The 17,136-nt window shown below is 41.0% G+C and overlaps 1 protein-coding gene across 1 annotated transcript in view; it reads right to left on the bottom strand.

Moving 5' to 3' along the window:
• Window positions 1–12,561, bottom strand: part of ALKAL1 (ALK and LTK ligand 1) — a 35,393-nt gene extending 22,832 nt beyond the window's left edge. Inside the window, exon 1 of the mRNA XM_086888292.1 lies at window positions 12,240–12,561. Coding sequence (XP_086744418.1) covers window positions 12,240–12,546 — 307 coding nt within the window. The 5' untranslated portion in view covers window positions 12,547–12,561. The remainder of the gene's footprint in view (window positions 1–12,239) is intronic.
• Between the last annotated feature and the right edge of the window lie 4,575 nt (window positions 12,562–17,136).

Genomic DNA, 17,136 nt, shown 5'->3' with positions numbered 1-17,136 from the left:
TCCCTAAAAGGCCTTAAACCAAACATGCCAACTTCTTAGTCCCCATTTCCACTCTAAGAGAGCAGAGGTTGTGTGAAAGGATAATCTGAAGACAGGTTCAGCTGAAAACTGTGAGGTTCCACAATGGTGTTTGTCAACCCTTGCCTGAGTGGGGAACCTTATGGCTCCTCCTACATTATTGTAGGGGATACACGCAATGAGAAGAACTTTAAGTGAGACAAGTTCAACGGAGATGAAAAAAGTCAGGATGCGGTTTAACACTGCACTTACTTGAGTCTACTTTGACCAACAATGCAGTGTGGAACTGATCTGCTGGGAAATGTGAATGTGCACAGAGGGACTGCCTCCTGTGTGTGCTGTGGGAAGTAATGGAACAATGCTGAGACCACCAATCATTCAAACTTCATCCACACCTTTGAATGTGTTCAGGCTCTCAAGGAATTAGTCAAGGATCTGAGTCCAATCTCAAGATGTACTCACATTCTAATCCCTTATGCCTGGGCTCTTTTTTGATTAACTAAAATCCAGAGCTCTCCACAATGTATCAGTTATATACATATATATATCTTATATAGATATATAATGCTGGTACATAGTGTAGGCCACAGCTCTTCCCCAGTGCCACACAGAGGCTTCAGTGTCACAAACAGATTTATTATAGACTCTGCCTTGGACAGCTGAAAAATCATTGATTTCAGAGGCAACTGGAAACTGGTAGCAAACAGGTTTACCAAACAGAAAGAAAATAAAAGCAGTAAGTATGGAAAGTGTGGTTTCTAAGAAAAAAACTAAAGGTCTCCTTATTTCTTTGTATCCCCTTTAGCTACCATGTCGTTGCATCCCACTTCTGGGGAGAACTCTATTCTAAGGTGTGAGTTCCAATGAACACTTAAAATGGTCACCAAACAGCCACCTACCACATTTCTCTTCCAAACACTATATAATGGTCCAACAAAGTAGGCTCAGAGCTTCATGTGCAGATTGTTGGCCAAGGAAATGAGTCAACTTGGGAGGTAAACAGCATCAAAGAGAGCAACATTCAGAATGCAGCAGCCTCTTCTGATCCAATGCTTTTTAATCAGCCACTTTCCAATATCTCATTAAGACTTGAACAAAGAGATTGAAGCATTGGCTTCTTCTAGGGCTTCAGCCAAGTGTAATGAAATTATACCAGGATATATTTAAGAGGTTGGATATCTTGAACTCAGCTGTAATTATGTTTATTAGTAATTCTTCAATAGCTGCTCAGAAAGCATATTTGTATTAGTTAATCCTTGCCTGTGGAGACCCTTATATTAGCTTGGCAAAAGAACATTAAGAAGGATGGATTTCTTTTTTTTCCTTCTCAGCAAATCCCTGTTTCCATCAGAAAATGCTGTGGGATCAAGAAATAAGCCAATTGTAGAGTATATGGTTACTTTTCTGCTATTACTATTAGAGATCACTTTAGAAAACAGTTAAAACTAGAAAGGATAAAGATCTAGATTAATATATTCTGATAAGTTTTCCTTTGAAATATAAAAAGTTATTTAACAACTATACTTTGCATTGTGAGACTCTGCAACAGCACCTCATACAGACAGATAAGCATTATGTGCATACTTCATCCTTTTTCTTTTCGTCTCTGTCAGAAATATGAACATAAAATACATACTTATTTTGAAAAGTAAAGAAAAAATCTCAAAACTATTACAGATCTGATGTATGAGTTTAAGCAAAAGATCCTTCTTTTTGAAAGAAAATTTAATAAACAGGATGGCATATCCCTGAAATAATTCAAATGAGAAAATTTAGGGTACTATGAAACCTTTGCTATTTTGAATACTAATCTGTGAATATGTACTTCCCCCTTTCCAAGAGGAAAGATATATTACAGTACTAATTGTTCATTAAACTTACAAAAGGATAATTCACTGAAAATAGTGAGACATATAGGAAGACAGGTCAAACTATTCAAGGCATTATTTTCTGAAGCTATCTTTCCCTATTCATAATGGGTTTTTTCTATAATAGAAAAATCAGCCACTTGGAATCACTAAACTATCAAGATATTTCAGATAATATTTCAGATGAATCCAGAGACTCCAAATTATGCCTGGAAAGTTATTGGAGGGCTCCTGACTGAAGGCAAAACCACTCTTAGAGTAAGATACAGAGACTACATATCTGTTAGTATTAAGAGGAAATTCACTTTGTGCAATTCTGCAAAGCACTCTGTTTTAGCTATCATGGCTGCTAATAAATGTAGATTCTGGAATATTTGCATAAATTAAACACAAGAACAGCTGCAATACATCAAAGGCAATATATGAACCAGTTGAATTGACTGAATGAAAACTGATGACATGTGCTTAACTGCATACAAGCCAAACTCAGCACTGACAAACATAGGCAAACTCTATTGGTGTGAAAGGAAATAGAATCGAGTTTGCCAGAGCTTAATTAGACCCTGCTCTTTTTTCCAAATATGAATAGACTCCAGGTTGATTGCTGTGCAAATGGTGATGTTTGACTGTACTTTACATTTCCTGTGCTTATTTTAGAAATGTTTCTATTTCTTTCTGAATTAGAACAGATACAGAGCTATCACAAATGAATTAATAATACACCATTTCTCCATTAAAGATACTTTATTCTAAACTACTACTTTAACGATGTTCCCAGTCAGGTTAATATATGTCAAGTTTATACTCAGGCTAGGGTCATTTTACCCTATCATAGTTACATAAGGAGACTGCTTATAAAGTATAACCAAGATCAAAATATTTTATTTGAGTGTTACATATCAAAGGTAGTGAGCTACTTAGAAATATTATTATTTGAGGTTTTATCTTCAAGGATCACAAACAGCTGTATATACATGCAAACATATATTTCAGTGGGCCAAAAGGTACTGAACAGAAAGAGCTCACCTTAAATAAAAAAGCAGAAGACACTTCCCATATCTTGGGGTTGAGCAACTTCAACATTTCCCTGTTTTCTTAACAATACTTTCACTGTTATAATATTCTGGCATTCTGAAATAGAGTGTAACTGCAGAGAAAGTGCTACCCTTAATACTTGAGAAGTTTTCTATTTATTCTAAGATAACACTTAACATATTTGTAATACTTAATCTCCAGATTTTCTCCTTCTCTCACTCCTTGTTCTGACAGGAGAGAAACAGCAATCCCAGCCAGAAGTAAAGATGGCTTTTCTGGAGGTGCTGCTCAGTTCTGGGACAGTGGACTTCAGTATAAATGTGTAGTTTGGATTTGTTTCAAGGGTTTTGGAAGCCCTGACTGCATCTTATATAAGTGATCCTCCATATTCCCATGCAGCTGAATCACACATCCACAAGTGGAGTGACTCCATCATGTAGATAATATAGAGCCACCCTGTTCATGAGAAGGAGATCTGAGGGTAAGTTTGCTGTACCTTTGCCAGTCTTATCCACACAAATTATTTATTTTGTAGTAATCCCTTTTCTGAAAGAATGGAAATTGCCTGATATCTGGAAAAGTGACTTGGTACTGAATAAAGGGGGAAATCTGTTTACATTATCTTCATATACAAACCTGGCATTTAATAATATAATAATGGGATGCCCAAATTGTGGTACTTTGCTAATTTACTACTGACCAAGAGGTCCATTCAAACTTTAGTTGCATAGTATGAAATGCCAGAAATTAGCCTGCTCTAGATTGTCTTCTGACACAGTTTTACCTGAAGGCCACAAAAAATTCTTTTTTATGTCTCAGCCATAACTCTTTGTTTATCATGCAAAAGACAAGTTCTGAAAATTTTTTTCCTAAATTTCCTAAATTGAAATTTCTGCGACAGCAGAGATGTCTCTCGTGTTAGGCATGCTATGTCATTTACAGACAAAGAAGTAATTACTCCACCTTGATTAGTGTAATAACATCACAGCTATCTCTACTTATTTTAATCCAGTGGGATTTAAGGGTTTTACTAATCCAGGATATACATACACTGAGTATACATCTACTACTGCCACATATACTGAAAAAAATTCATTTTCTAACACTTCACTTCAAAGTCATCATAAACAGAACAGGTTAAGGAAGAAAAATTTTCTGACTGTTTTCCAGTAGGGCTTTATTTTGCTTTTCACTTTATTTTACGGGCTTGAGTAAAAAAGGAGGAAATAATTTGAGCAGCAAAGCCTTAATTAGATTTGTGCTATGTCACTCAGGATGCTGTCTAAAATCTACAAGGATCATGGCAACAATTGCTTTGCTGATGTAACTTTAAATGTTTTTATTTGAGCTAAAGACACAGATTTCAAATCACATAATAAGATAATACATACTAAAATGAAATTGAAACAACTTTCTTGAATTGAGAAAGAAAAGCTTAATAGACTTTAAAAAACAACAAGAATAAACGTACAAAAAAAATAGAAAAGTTTAAACATTCTTAGCATTCAGAATTGTGCCTGTACTATGAGTGGTTTTTGCTTGGCTGCATACATTTTAACTGTGTGTTTAAAAACAAAGTATTAGGATCAAAAAAGTTGCCACAATTTGTAAATCCAAATAGTATTTTTTTCACTGATGTTAAAGCCTATATTAAACAAACTTTTAAGCACTGTTTTGGTAAAACAGTGGAGTGCTGAACATTAATGATTTTTTTTCACCAGCAGACATAATAAAATGTAGGATAATATCAAAATGGCCATTAATCAATCAAATACTTGGATCCTTCATGTGTTAAATCTTGTTTATAACCTAAAGAATTGTGCCCTCAGTATGTAATCAATAGTCAATTAAATCCCTCACTAGAGCAACTGTTTTCCAATTGGCTGACATTAAAAACACAGAAAACTTGAGTAAATAGCCTGTAGGACTTAGACAAAAGTAGTAACCTCTAATTCACAAGAGACAAAATGAAGCAGTCATCCTTAAATTGAATAGAAAAGCCTAACCATCAACCAGCAAAACCAAACATAAACAAACCAGTTTTTTGTTGTTTTTCTTTCCAGTACAATGTCTTATGACATTGTAATGTCTTATGAATGCAAGTAATGAAAAAGAAGATATTTACCATGACTATTAAAATGTACTTACAAAGTAAGACTTTGTAAGACTTTAAAACAAGTCTTAAAAATTATTAACAAAGGATAAGGTTCCATTTCAGTTTTTGGGTAGTTTTACTTCTGTGAAATGTACTAGATAAACCTCTGAAAAATCTTAGTTTTCTAGAAAACAGGTGTTAATAAAGGGGGATATGTTACCCTTCCAAAAACTACTTTCAGGTCACTTGGAGAGATCTTCTTTAAGGATAAAATGATCCAAAGACAGACTGTGGCTTTCTGTGTACTTTAGGCATGGAACCAGTCACCCCTTTCTCTCTGCAGCTTTTCAGTGGCTCTTTTTGTAGATGGTGCATCTTTCTTGGGCATCTCATTGATTATGAAGTTTTGCTTATAGCTTTCCATGGTGACCACTTCTTTGCAATTATTTTTATGCTGTGTATTTTTATGCACTTTGGAAAATATAAGCCTTTATAAGTCACATAGGTAACTCTTAAATCACACCATTCTCATGCAAATTGCCCTCAAACCTTATTAATTAAAAGAGGATGTGCCTAGATGTATGGATGTATATATAATACTCTTTTTGTATCTTTCTCCCTCTATACATATTTATTTAGCAAGCAACATCATCCTCACACTTGAAGCAGTGTATTTTCAAGGCTAGAGTCTATCAAACAATAAATGTATTAAAAAGCCTTATACCTGTGCACTGCCATTCTCCCACCTCTCAGAGGCTTTCCCTGGCAGACTAACACCTGAAATAACAAACCACAAAAACACAGAGACCTCACATTCTTTCTTGATAGAAAAATCGAATTGTGTGTAATAGAAAGAAAAAAGTACACAAAATATATCTGCTCTTCAGTTCGCTCACAGGCTCAGGGCCAAGCTAGACTAATACAAAATCCTGATTACAGACAGTAATGCATGCAGATCTACTTTGAAACAAAACTTCTGTTTTCATTGCTATTCACTTTGCTGCATATTGCAGAAGTCCTGGTGTACTCCAGGCCCAGTCCTGGTGTCATACAGTGAAAATTCTGACATTCACTCTTTTGGGGCCAGAGCTGCACACATTAGTAATTGAGTGTCTTGTCATGCTAAATACAAGTTTTATAAAAATATTAAATAGGACTAAAACAAAACCCAGAATATCTCCTAATATTAATCAAAGCAATAGCTCAACAGAAAAGCTTTTCCATATGCTGACATCCCATCTTGCTCCTGGGACAGCACAGTGCACTCTGAAACGTTTGCTGCTCAGGGTACTGTGCAGTGAGGCTTCTCCCTTTTTCTGGGAGGACAGCACAACATAGCAGATATCCAGTGCCCTTCTCTGGGATTAATGGGGGTGAGAGAAAAACCCCTTGGTGACCACTTCATTTGAAGGTCTACTCTGGTACTTCACTTGGTTTTAGGTCTCCATGTAAGTGAAAATTGCGTTTTATGTTTGCTCACTCCCTCATCAGCTCCCAGGGTTGGTCCATGGGTTTGATACTCTTCACCACGATATGGAAGACTGCTGTCTCATCCTAAATTTCACATGCCTTTTGTTCAGTGGCCTGGCTGTACTGTCTGGCAGTTATGTTTGCCAAACACAGAGTTAAAAGTCATATTGCACAGTACACCTGAGAGCCCAAGCAGGCAGGGAAAGGAATGTAGCAGTGGTGTGACTGCAAAGCCATCGTAACCATGATTGAGCCAAGCACTGTGCAGAACTGAAGGAATATGCAATCTCTGCAGCCTTTGGGACATCCTTTCATCAAAGGAAATGAAAATCTATCCTGCTCAGTTGTATTTTTTGGCTGGAACTGACACCTGACCATGGTACAAGCAGAGATAATGGTTACTTCCACTGAACTCTCTGGGTTTATTTATATTTCTGCCTCATAGTGTGGTGAGGTCCTCACAGCCCCTCTGATCCTGGCTCAGGACTCACTGGCTTGGGAAGCACATTGCCCTATGGAACCTTCACTCCTCCCAGCTCCCAGGCCAGTTACCCTGTCCCAAGGACGCTGCCGTAGAGATGTTCAGCTGACAGGAGTAGTATTTGATGATTCATTACATTTGGCAATTTATGACAATATATTTTCTTTTAACCACTAGATCGGGAATATACAAACATAGAATTTACTTCCAGATCATGTACACCTCATTAAAAATAAAAAAAACCAAGCCCCTTGCCTGTTTGGAATATGGATTATATTAATCTTTCAAAAGCAGACTATGCTTGCCTGGTTTTGTTTCCAAAAATAAAGAAAAGCCAACCTACCAACTTGAACGTAAAAATAATTGATTCAAAAATGTCAGTTACAGAATCAGGAATGATTACTATAAATCAGAAGAATTTGTGTCTTTTTTAATGTAACTGTTATTCTTCTTTTAAATCAATTTCATCCACTGTTTTGCTAATTTCTAAGATAATGTGTTTTTGATAAATTTGATTTTGGAGAATGTAATTTTTGTTAACTCTCTTCCTCTAAATCAGCTGAATTCCCAGCAATTCTTATTGACAGAATACAGGGAAAAAAAAAAAAAATATATATATATATATATATTATTAACAGGAATAATAATCGGATGAGGCTTAAGTAGTACAAAGAACTCTGTGTTATGTCATACCATTTAATTTTAATTTCTTAGAGACAAAGTTTACATTCCTCAGTGGTCTCCTTTCTTTACTCCAGATCTGTAATTACATTCACTGAAGTAGTTTAGTATTAGGCACAGCAGGTCTTGAAGAATTAGGGGCTCCCAACTGTAATTATCACTACACTTACAGGAGATTTTTTAAGTGAGGAAAAATAACAAAACTTTTCTTATGCCTTACACAGGATGGGTTTGATTTATCCATAAACTAAAATAAACCTCACACATATCTTTCAAATCTAATTCATGATGAATAGTTAAACTAGCACTACGTCATAGGACAACTTACGGTTTTCTGCTGCTGATGTGTAGGAAATTTTGGCATAAAACTGAACTCATAAGTGCAGCCTCAAAGTTCAAATATTTTGAGGGCCAAATTCTCTTCTCTGATATGTTATTCTAATTCTGAAGTACATATGCTCAGGAGGCTAATTTGAACATACTCATAAACTCAGGGCAATATTTATCTTCATTCCTTCATGCTTGAAAAATGACTACTCAAAATGTTTTAACACGTCTTGTTGGTCTCCCAGGACAAAAGAGAAATTTAGAAAGCTCCCTAATGCTTGTAAGCCAAGATAGCTCCTTTCTCTACCACGGTGGGCAATATGTAAGGAAAAGATAATCAAAGCAGAGTTTTTTATTTCTCAAGATTTCTTTAAATCTAATTACATGGAAGCTATTCTGGTTTTGAGGAAAGTGAATAAATGTAACAAAGAAAATCTAAGAAGAATGACAAACTATTCTAGTTCCCCTGACGTGGCATCCAAAAATAACCTGAAGCTGAATCTTCTCTTTGTGAAAATACATGTTTTCTTCATAAAAAAAAAAGCTGACCACAGTTATACATCAGAAGCAGGGCATAGTTATAAAAAAGATTATCCACTGAAGAGCTTTCATCACTAAGCTTAAAAAACTTTAAGACACTTCTTAGTGAAAAAAGAAAATCACACTCAAGCATAGAAACTTCATGGAAATCAGGCAAGTAAAGGATGCTATGACAGAAATTTGAATCCCATTGGATATAATAATTCAAAGGAACAACTTGTATTTTTAGTGACATCCTACCAGGAATCCTAGAAAATATGAAGATTGCTTTTTCTTTAGTTGGAATTTCTTCGAAAGGTACAGTTCAGAGTAAGTACTCACTCATTAATCAGGTCACCAAGAAAAACGGGGACGGATCTGTGTGAGATAAGACATTTGAACATGTAGGGATAAAAGAGATAAGAAGTTAAGACAGCTAAAGTGATGGTGAAACTGGTATTTCTATTGCATATATAAGTGTCCTGGGTCATACAAGAACCATGACACTAATTTTCTAATGGTTATGAAGCACATGACATGGAATATAACCCTGGTCATTAAGAGGCAAGAAAGACCTAAAGAGTCCTTTCCAGAGAGGTCACAGTATCTCACTGTCCCACACAGGTGGACAGGTTTGAGTGACCACTCTATTTCAGTCATGCCCCATTGCTCTGTGACAAAATCACATGAGGTAGAGCACAACTCCTATCCCCATGGCATAGCTCTGGCCCAGGACCTGTCTGTGAGCCACCTGCAAGCCACATCCAGATGGGGTATCACAGAAAAAAACCACTCTTGCTTTCGTATCCTCTTTTTGCATCTAAACTGAGTGGTACATGTACAATGTCTGACAGGTAAGTGTTTCATTCTTCTTCTTCCTGCCTCATCAAAGAAACCCTGTGGGTGCTGTGCTTTTCCATTACAGCCTGAGCTAAATGAGCAGTACGCCGTCAATCTAAGGAGGAGGTCTTATCCTCTTTCAAACCTCACCCCTGGGCATGTGTAGTTATATATGTTATATATACATATATATATATATATATATATTATAGTCCCTTGCCCTGTGCTGCCCCTAGAATTCACGCAGTGCTACTCCAGGTCAGCTTTCTCACTACATATAAATAAATATGTATAACTAATAGTTAACCAAGCTCCTAAATGAAATAAAAGAAAGGTGAGTGTGGAGGTGCAGCTCAGTGAGTGGCTAGACCAAAGCTGGAGAGAGTCCCAGGAGTGTGGGAATGAGAGGAGAGGAAGGGAAAGCACATTTCCGTTCTCCTGCTATTTAACTCATTGATAATACAGAGAAGCATCCTCAGAAAAGAAAAAAAAGGAAAAGAGAAAACACACAGAAATTGTCTTGCATTCTCTGTTCTATATACAGCACTATTCCTGATGCTTTTTGTTTCAAACAAAAGAAGTAATTAGCTGCTCAATTGTCTTTTAAATCAGACTCTTGGTTTGATTTTCAGCAGCTACAGACAATCAAAATACATAACTCCAGTTTCAAATGCTTAGCTGAGTACTCAACTGAATGCAACAACTTTCCTGTGTGAGGGGAAGATAAGCTGTTCTGTTCAGCTGATGATCAGGTACTACCAGCTGGAGCAAAAAGCTGCCATTAATGTGTTGGTGACAGGAGCTACAAAAAAAAGAGTTAATTACTTGTAAGAAGAGCCTTGTCACAGTCCTCTATCAAAAAAAAAAACAAACAAGTACACACCATCATGACAGGTATTAATTTGTATCCTTGGTATTGGTAACAAAAAATGAGTTGAATATAAAAATGTGACTGTTATTTAAATTGTAGATCTGCTCTTTCTAGGCTGGAGAGACAGCTACCTTTGTGGCTGCCCCTAGCACACTGCACCTATGCCAGCTATGACTGGAGAATTTCCCTAAGGATGTTCAGCTGTTCCTTTTTGTGCATAACACAGTTACTAAAAGTAACAACTAACAGAAAACATAATCTTACTGTGTAGAATACTGATGGATTTAAGAAAATTCCCCTTCAAAGTTATATAAATATTATGAAATATTTATGCTTTCTATCATTAAATAGAATTATTTAGTTAAGAGCAAACATCTCAAATGGGACAGACTGTTGTCCAAATCAGAATTTTTCCTCAAACAACCTGATAATAGTAATTATTGAAATAATTGCAAAGTATAAATCTGAGACAAATTCTCAGGTTTATATTACTCTTTCATTCTATTAAAAAGAAGAATGTAAGCCTACATGTACTCTGCCTTGAAAAGACCATTTTACTTTTTTACTTTACTGAGGTCGTGCCCACTGCACATAAAGAATTCAAGCCACAGTAAATAAACAATTACGACCAGCCATGCTGATAACCTGCAGCATTTTCTTCAGTCAGCACACTGAAGAACCATGACAATCTGGTTTGGGCTGGTTTTCCATAACTACCAGAGACTTTATGGTCTGAAAAAAGCAAGAATATCTGGAAGCTCACTGGGACAACAGAACCCCTTACTGACATACAGTTCAAAACCTGGAGCAGATCAGACTGAGAAGCTTCCAAGGCCAGAGCACTGATTACTTTTTTGATTGATAAATTTTAGTCCACATTCCTTAGAATGTGAAGCAATCTCCCTGCACAAGTGCCAACCTACCAATCAGTTACGCACCTATTAACTTCTGAATTTGTCACCCAACTTCAAGTTTTTCTCCAAAAGGAGGCTTAATTTAATTTAAAACAGACTACTGAACAGCAAAGAGTAAGTCTACCAGTGAGACTTGAGGAGGGCTGCATCCCAGCTTCACCCATTACCAGCCATCTGCCACAAGGGCGCTCTCCAGGGACACAAATCCCTAAGAAATGGAACTTCCTTGGGTTTCCTCAGTTTGGTCTCTCTCCAGCAAGGTCTATGGCAGGCAACAAGAGAAAAACATTAGTGGGCTACAGCCAGGGACACTCACTAGATTCTCCTTTTTTGTGGCACCGCACTATCCTGACCCACACAAACCCCTCAGGCAGCTGCACTCGAGGAGGAAATGTCTTTGCACGACTCTGCATCAAGCCTAGCAGTGTCAGTCTCCTGGCCGAGGACAGTGCGACTATCACCAGGCAGCTGTGCTTGGCCCTGAACTGCCCCTGCTGTCACTGCCAAGCCTGGCCCGTGCCAGTGCTGGAGATGGCTCCCCGCCCTAGTCTGAGCATCCTCCGAAAGGTGAAATAAGCCCCATGCCCAGCTCGGTCTGGATCTTCTGCATCTGCCCTGCAAACCAAGAGAAGTGCATCACATGGGAGCCAGCAAAGTTGAAGAAGAAGTTTAAAGCAGTACACCCAGAGAGATGTGGCTCAGATTGGTCATTATCATCTTTGTGCAGACCATAGCAGCATTCCTAAGACTGGGGAGAAACGCGGTTCCCCCAGTGCTGCGCTGCAGTCTGAGGGGCTGTCGATCAATGCTGGCCGCAGCTGAGCTCCCGGCCGAAGGTGCCGAAGCCCGAGTGACCCTCGGATACCCCCACAGCTGCAGCCGGGGAGCGGGGCTGGGCTGCGCTGCCCTCAGCGGGGCTCGGGCTCAGCCAAGGCAGAGCCCCGGGGCGATGGGAGGGCATCCCCCGACCCGCTTTCCGCTCGCCCGCTCCCTCCCGCAGCGGGATGCGCCGGCAAAGGAGCCGTCGGGCTCGGCTGCTGGGGAAGGGATGCGGCAGGGACGGGATGCGGAGGGGGCTGCACCCCGGGCCCCCTGCGCGGGGCAGCGCGGCGTCTCTTACCTCCGTGGCGGGCGGCGGCGAAGAGCCGCGGGGGCGGCGGGGCGGCGGCGGCGGCGGCTCGGGGGTCTGTCGGAGGGGCTCCGCCGCCGCTGAAGCGCCGGGAGATCACCCGCTCCCTCCGCGGCGGGCGGGGCGGCAGCGGGCGGCCGTCGTCGCCCAGGGCTTGGAGGAGGATGTCGAGGAGCGCCCCCCGCTCGGCTCCGGCGGCGGGCACGTCCCTGCCCTCGGCGCCCGGCGGCGGCGGGGCCGAGGCCAGCAGCAGGAGCACGATGGCGGGCAGCGCCTGCCGCTTCTTCGCCCCTCGCATCTCTGCGGCGCTGGGAGGAGGCAGAGAGCGAAGGCGGTCAGCGGCGGGCCCGGCCCGCACCCCACCCGCCCGCCCCCCATGCCGCGCCCGGGGGCACCCCCGCCTGCCGCTCCGCACCGGGCGCGGCCGGCGGAGGGACCGCGGAACGGGGACCCGACGGGCCTCTGGCCCCGCTGACCCCGCTGGCCCCGCTGGCCCCGCTGGCCCCGCCGGCCCCGCTGGCCCCGCTGGCCCCGCTGGCCCCGCGCTCGCCCGGCTCCGCGGAGCCTGCGTTTAACAGACGCGGATTAGGGGAAGGTTATTAACCGCGCCGCACATATTGGCGGTGCAGGGTTTTGCAGGGGATTCGCTCGGCTCCCTTTGCCCCTGCAGTCGGGTGCCTCCTGGCTCTGCCGGCGGAGCGGGGCGGCGGGGCAGCCCCCGCGATGGGCCAGCCTTGGCGCTGCCACACCGGGGGTTCGGGGACAGAGCACGGACGGCAGTCGGATGGAGTTCAGTGAGGGGCGAGTTACATTGGAAGTGCCGCAAATCAGGGTGTAAAGGGCGAAAACAACACAAGCCGGAGCTTGGAGAGCAGTACTTAATGCCCTAAGTAAGCTATTCCAATTATAGAAAACGGGTAGGATTAAGAGGGAGGGAAATTCTGTTACTTACAAACTGTTTTCTAGCCGGCCTGCCTTGAAAATCCTCTTGGGCAAAGGAGTTAATCGGAGCCTCAAGGGAGCCGGCTTTCCCCGACGGCTCCGGGCTCTGCCTCCCTGCCGTACCGGGGTGCGCGGCAAGCGCGGGCAGTCACCGCGGAACCAGCCGCACCAGCGACACCCCCTCGTTCCACGGCGAGATCCCCTCCGGAGAGCCGGCGGGCGGCCGCTTACCTTCAGGCGGAGGCGAGTCGGGCTGGGTGCGTGCGGGCTGGGGAGCGAGGTCCTGTGCCGCCGGCGGAGAGCCCGGGTCCCCGCGGAGGATCCGCAGGGCGCGGAGTGGGGCGCTCGGTGCTGCGCCCGGAGATGGGGGATGCGCCCTTCAGGGCCATGCGCTTCTCTTATATAGTCCACACCGGCGTACTCATTTGAGTACTATCGACTTTAGGTGGGTGGCAGTCGATGGAGACACCTCTGGTAATCACTCTTGGGCTCAGAGAGGGTCTTTTCTGACAAACTTCCTCCTCCCCGTTTGTCCCCCGGTGGATGGCAACTGAAAGCTGCGTTTGAAGTGACTCTGATATATTTGCGAAATTAGATTTCCCTGAAGATTGGGGAATGCTTACTAATAAAGCTGCCGGCTCAAGAGATTAAAATGTGCTTTAACTTAGCGGGATTCCTTTGGGAGTACAACAAGGAAACTATTTAATTCCCCCCTGTTTTATTGAACCAAGAAGCCCTGAGCAAAGTCTGAAGTGTGTATAAATTTGGTTTTGTTTTGATGGCAAGGAAAGTGGTAGTCTGTCTTTAGCAGGTGAATTCGCAAACTATGAAACTTATAAAAGTTTGCTTCTTCAAAACAGCTTTTTAAATTTTTGACAATGAGACTAAATGAAAAGCTCACACAAAAGGTAGCAAATAAATTAGTGAATAAAATCTCAGTCTTAGGAGACCAGTTGTATGCAGGTGGTCGTGATAGATTAAAAAGCAATACACATTTTTCTAATTATACCAGAAATTATTTTATGTTGGTATTTTGCAAGTCATAAGTTATCACTTAGATATTTACTTAAAAAGAGCGGGACAAAAAGAAAAAAGATCTGAGATATTCTTTAAGATGCGAAAACGGGGAATTTAGATTTGAAAGAGATTTAAACTATTCTGAATCTGTCTGGCACAAAACATTTCCCTACGAACTTTGTCTCTTTCCCCAAACTCCTTCATTCATGCCCTTCTCTTGCTGCCTCAGACAGCACACACTCTGGGCTGTATCTCACAGGGACTGTCATTGCTGGTGATGGGAACCAGCTTCTTCCCCACATCATCCTCTGCTTGGCCATCCTCACTCACCTTTGGGGGCGTGATCCCACAAAGATCAAACCATGTTTAACTAATAAAGTCTTGCAAAGGGTTTTATCACACAAAATTGGTTTAGAGGTCAGTGTACTGCACTAGATACACTGATCTGACCTGTGGATTCTCAGGATAACTGGAGCAAGGTGCCATTCTCTTTCTTGCTATGGGATTTCCTGCTTTTGCCTCTTTATTGGGTGCATATAAGGAGTTTACTTTTAGCAAGCTGATGGTTATGTTCATTGAAGAGGGAAAGGGGAGCTATAATCAGCAGTAAAACAAAGCAGCATATTAATTAACTAGCTGCAAATAAATCCCAAATTTTCTCTCAGTTTGCTTATTTGTTTCTATTATCTTATTATTTTTTTTGCTCTCAGAGACATACATTGACACCACAGAACGGGACTGAATTTTTCTATGGAACCTCCCAAAGTATTGCCTTGACACGAGCTCCTCTGCCCAACTTCACTACTAGTCATGGACTAGATTTACATCTTCTAGCCCTGGGAGCAGGTCACACGGGATGGAAATCCATGTGGCTCTGTTAAACAGAATAATTTTGCTGCTCATAAAAACCTCAAAGTCTTTATTGGATGTTGGTTTGAGGCAGATAACAGAATACTCATAAGGACTAAAAGCAGTATTGCAAAAGACAAGCAAATAGATCTTCTTTTCTCACCCACATCCCCAGAGAAGATCTAGGGAGTCTGCAGACTGGCATAGTTGACTGTGCAATCTTCATGGACAACATCCTGGAGCTGCCAGTTTGGGAAATTTCTAACCCCTGCAGCAAAGATTCTCAAATATGTCACCCCCGTGCAGTGGGCTCCTAAGATCCAAATACTGCCACAAATACTAAGGCCATTAAATTTTGTTCTTTAATTTACATGCTGATTATTTAGTGTTTTGGAGCTTTCTATTGGAGCCCAACTAGGCCCTTTACTGTTATGAGCTACCCAGTTCTACCCTCGTCCTTTAGCTCTACTGGAACTTGTTTCTCTCCTTTGGAGGAGCTGTATCCTTTATTTCCTTGGATGGATATTATATCCACCCAGAGGGCAATGAACTGTTTTATAATTAGTTTTAGGTTAGACAAAATAAACAGGTAGGTTGCTTAATTTCTTACCCTTTTTATTTAATGTTATCTTTTGGTGTTTTCAAAAGAATAATCAAGAAGACAAGAAAAGAAGAGAGTTCCTGCAGAGCAGCTTGGGAGGCAGATCTATCAGCCCTTGAAGTTACTGCAAAGATTTTCATTCACTTCTGTAGGAGTTGGGACAAGCCTTAAAATGAAAAGAACCAATTAGAACCACAGCACATCTAAATCACAAGTTTTAAGTAGCTTTTTCAGATTCTTTCTGCACTCAAGAACCTTAACATCTTGTGTAAAAATAAACAAAAACACTTGTTTCCTATTATTGTGCAAAGTCTTGTCTCCATTTAAGTTGTTTTGATATTTGAATTCACCAGAGAGCAGCTGAAAGAAGGAAGACAAGACTGCATCCAGAGAATGATGTTTTACTAATCCCAGGCAATTCTGGCAGGATGAAACCCCATTCTCATTGGCCCTTTTGTTTGTAGCTCTAATGTTTCTCCTCATCATTATAGGGAGAAAGAATCTCAGCATGAGATTTACATCAAAGAGACCATCTTAAGGCTTCACTCAGTATCTTATTTAGGAACAGAAAACCTGTTAGTAGTGAGCCTAAATAAGTCTGGTTATTTTCTTCCCTTAGCTAACGGATTTAAACAGCTACATGCATTATTTTTCCTGCAACACGTTCTTTTTATTTTCTCGTCTGCCTTAGCCACAAGTATGTCTGATTGAAGTTGAAAGCAAACTAGTTATGTTGAAGTATCATAGGGCTGACAGGGACTCAGAGAGATGATCTAGTGCTTTCCCTTGTTTAAGGCAGAGACAACTTCACCTGTGTCATCAGGGCTCAGCCAAAAACTTTTAATTTCTCCCGTCAAGCTCAACACTTCATCACAAATCCATTAAATGAAAAATTGGTAAATGTGGGTTTAGAAGTGACATTTTACCTCGGGATTTACACTGAAATATAAAAATTATCTAAATGTATTCCCAAAGCACATGCTCAAATAAAAGACAGGCTAAAGTGAAGATTTAAAATTTAGGTGTCTTGCTGTGTCTACATAAATCTCTCAGCCAAAGATTTCCATTGCCACTCATCTAAATCAAGAAGAAAAACAGAGAAAACCTGTTTCTGTTGAAGTTCATAGGAATTTTCCTGTTGACTTTGTTGAGCAGGGATTTAATGCAGGGTTGTTATTAAAGAAGAGGTGAAGAAGTGAGAAATCACTTCAAAACCATGAATGTATTAGCCAAGGTAGTAAATTATAGACAGCCATTGTAATTCCTGATAAGTAACAGAGGATTGCAGCTCTTTTCAGATCACATCATTTCCTTAGAATCAGAGATTTTACACAGCCATATACATACATGCCTGTTGAGGCTCAGTGCAGAGGACTTGATCAGATGACTTTTTGAACGCTTTTTTGCGGTCCTTTGTTTCTGTGAATCTATAGATTTTTTTGCAAGTATCTTTTAAGGCACAGGTCATGCTAATGGACT

Source organism: Cyanistes caeruleus, chromosome 1 (assembly GCF_971803275.1).
Source record: "Cyanistes caeruleus chromosome 1, bCyaCae1.hap1.1, whole genome shotgun sequence".
Classification (NCBI taxonomy): domain Eukaryota; kingdom Metazoa; phylum Chordata; class Aves; order Passeriformes; family Paridae; genus Cyanistes; species Cyanistes caeruleus.
Note: the sequence above shows the minus strand (reverse complement) of the source record. Positions and strands in the feature narration are given on the sequence as shown.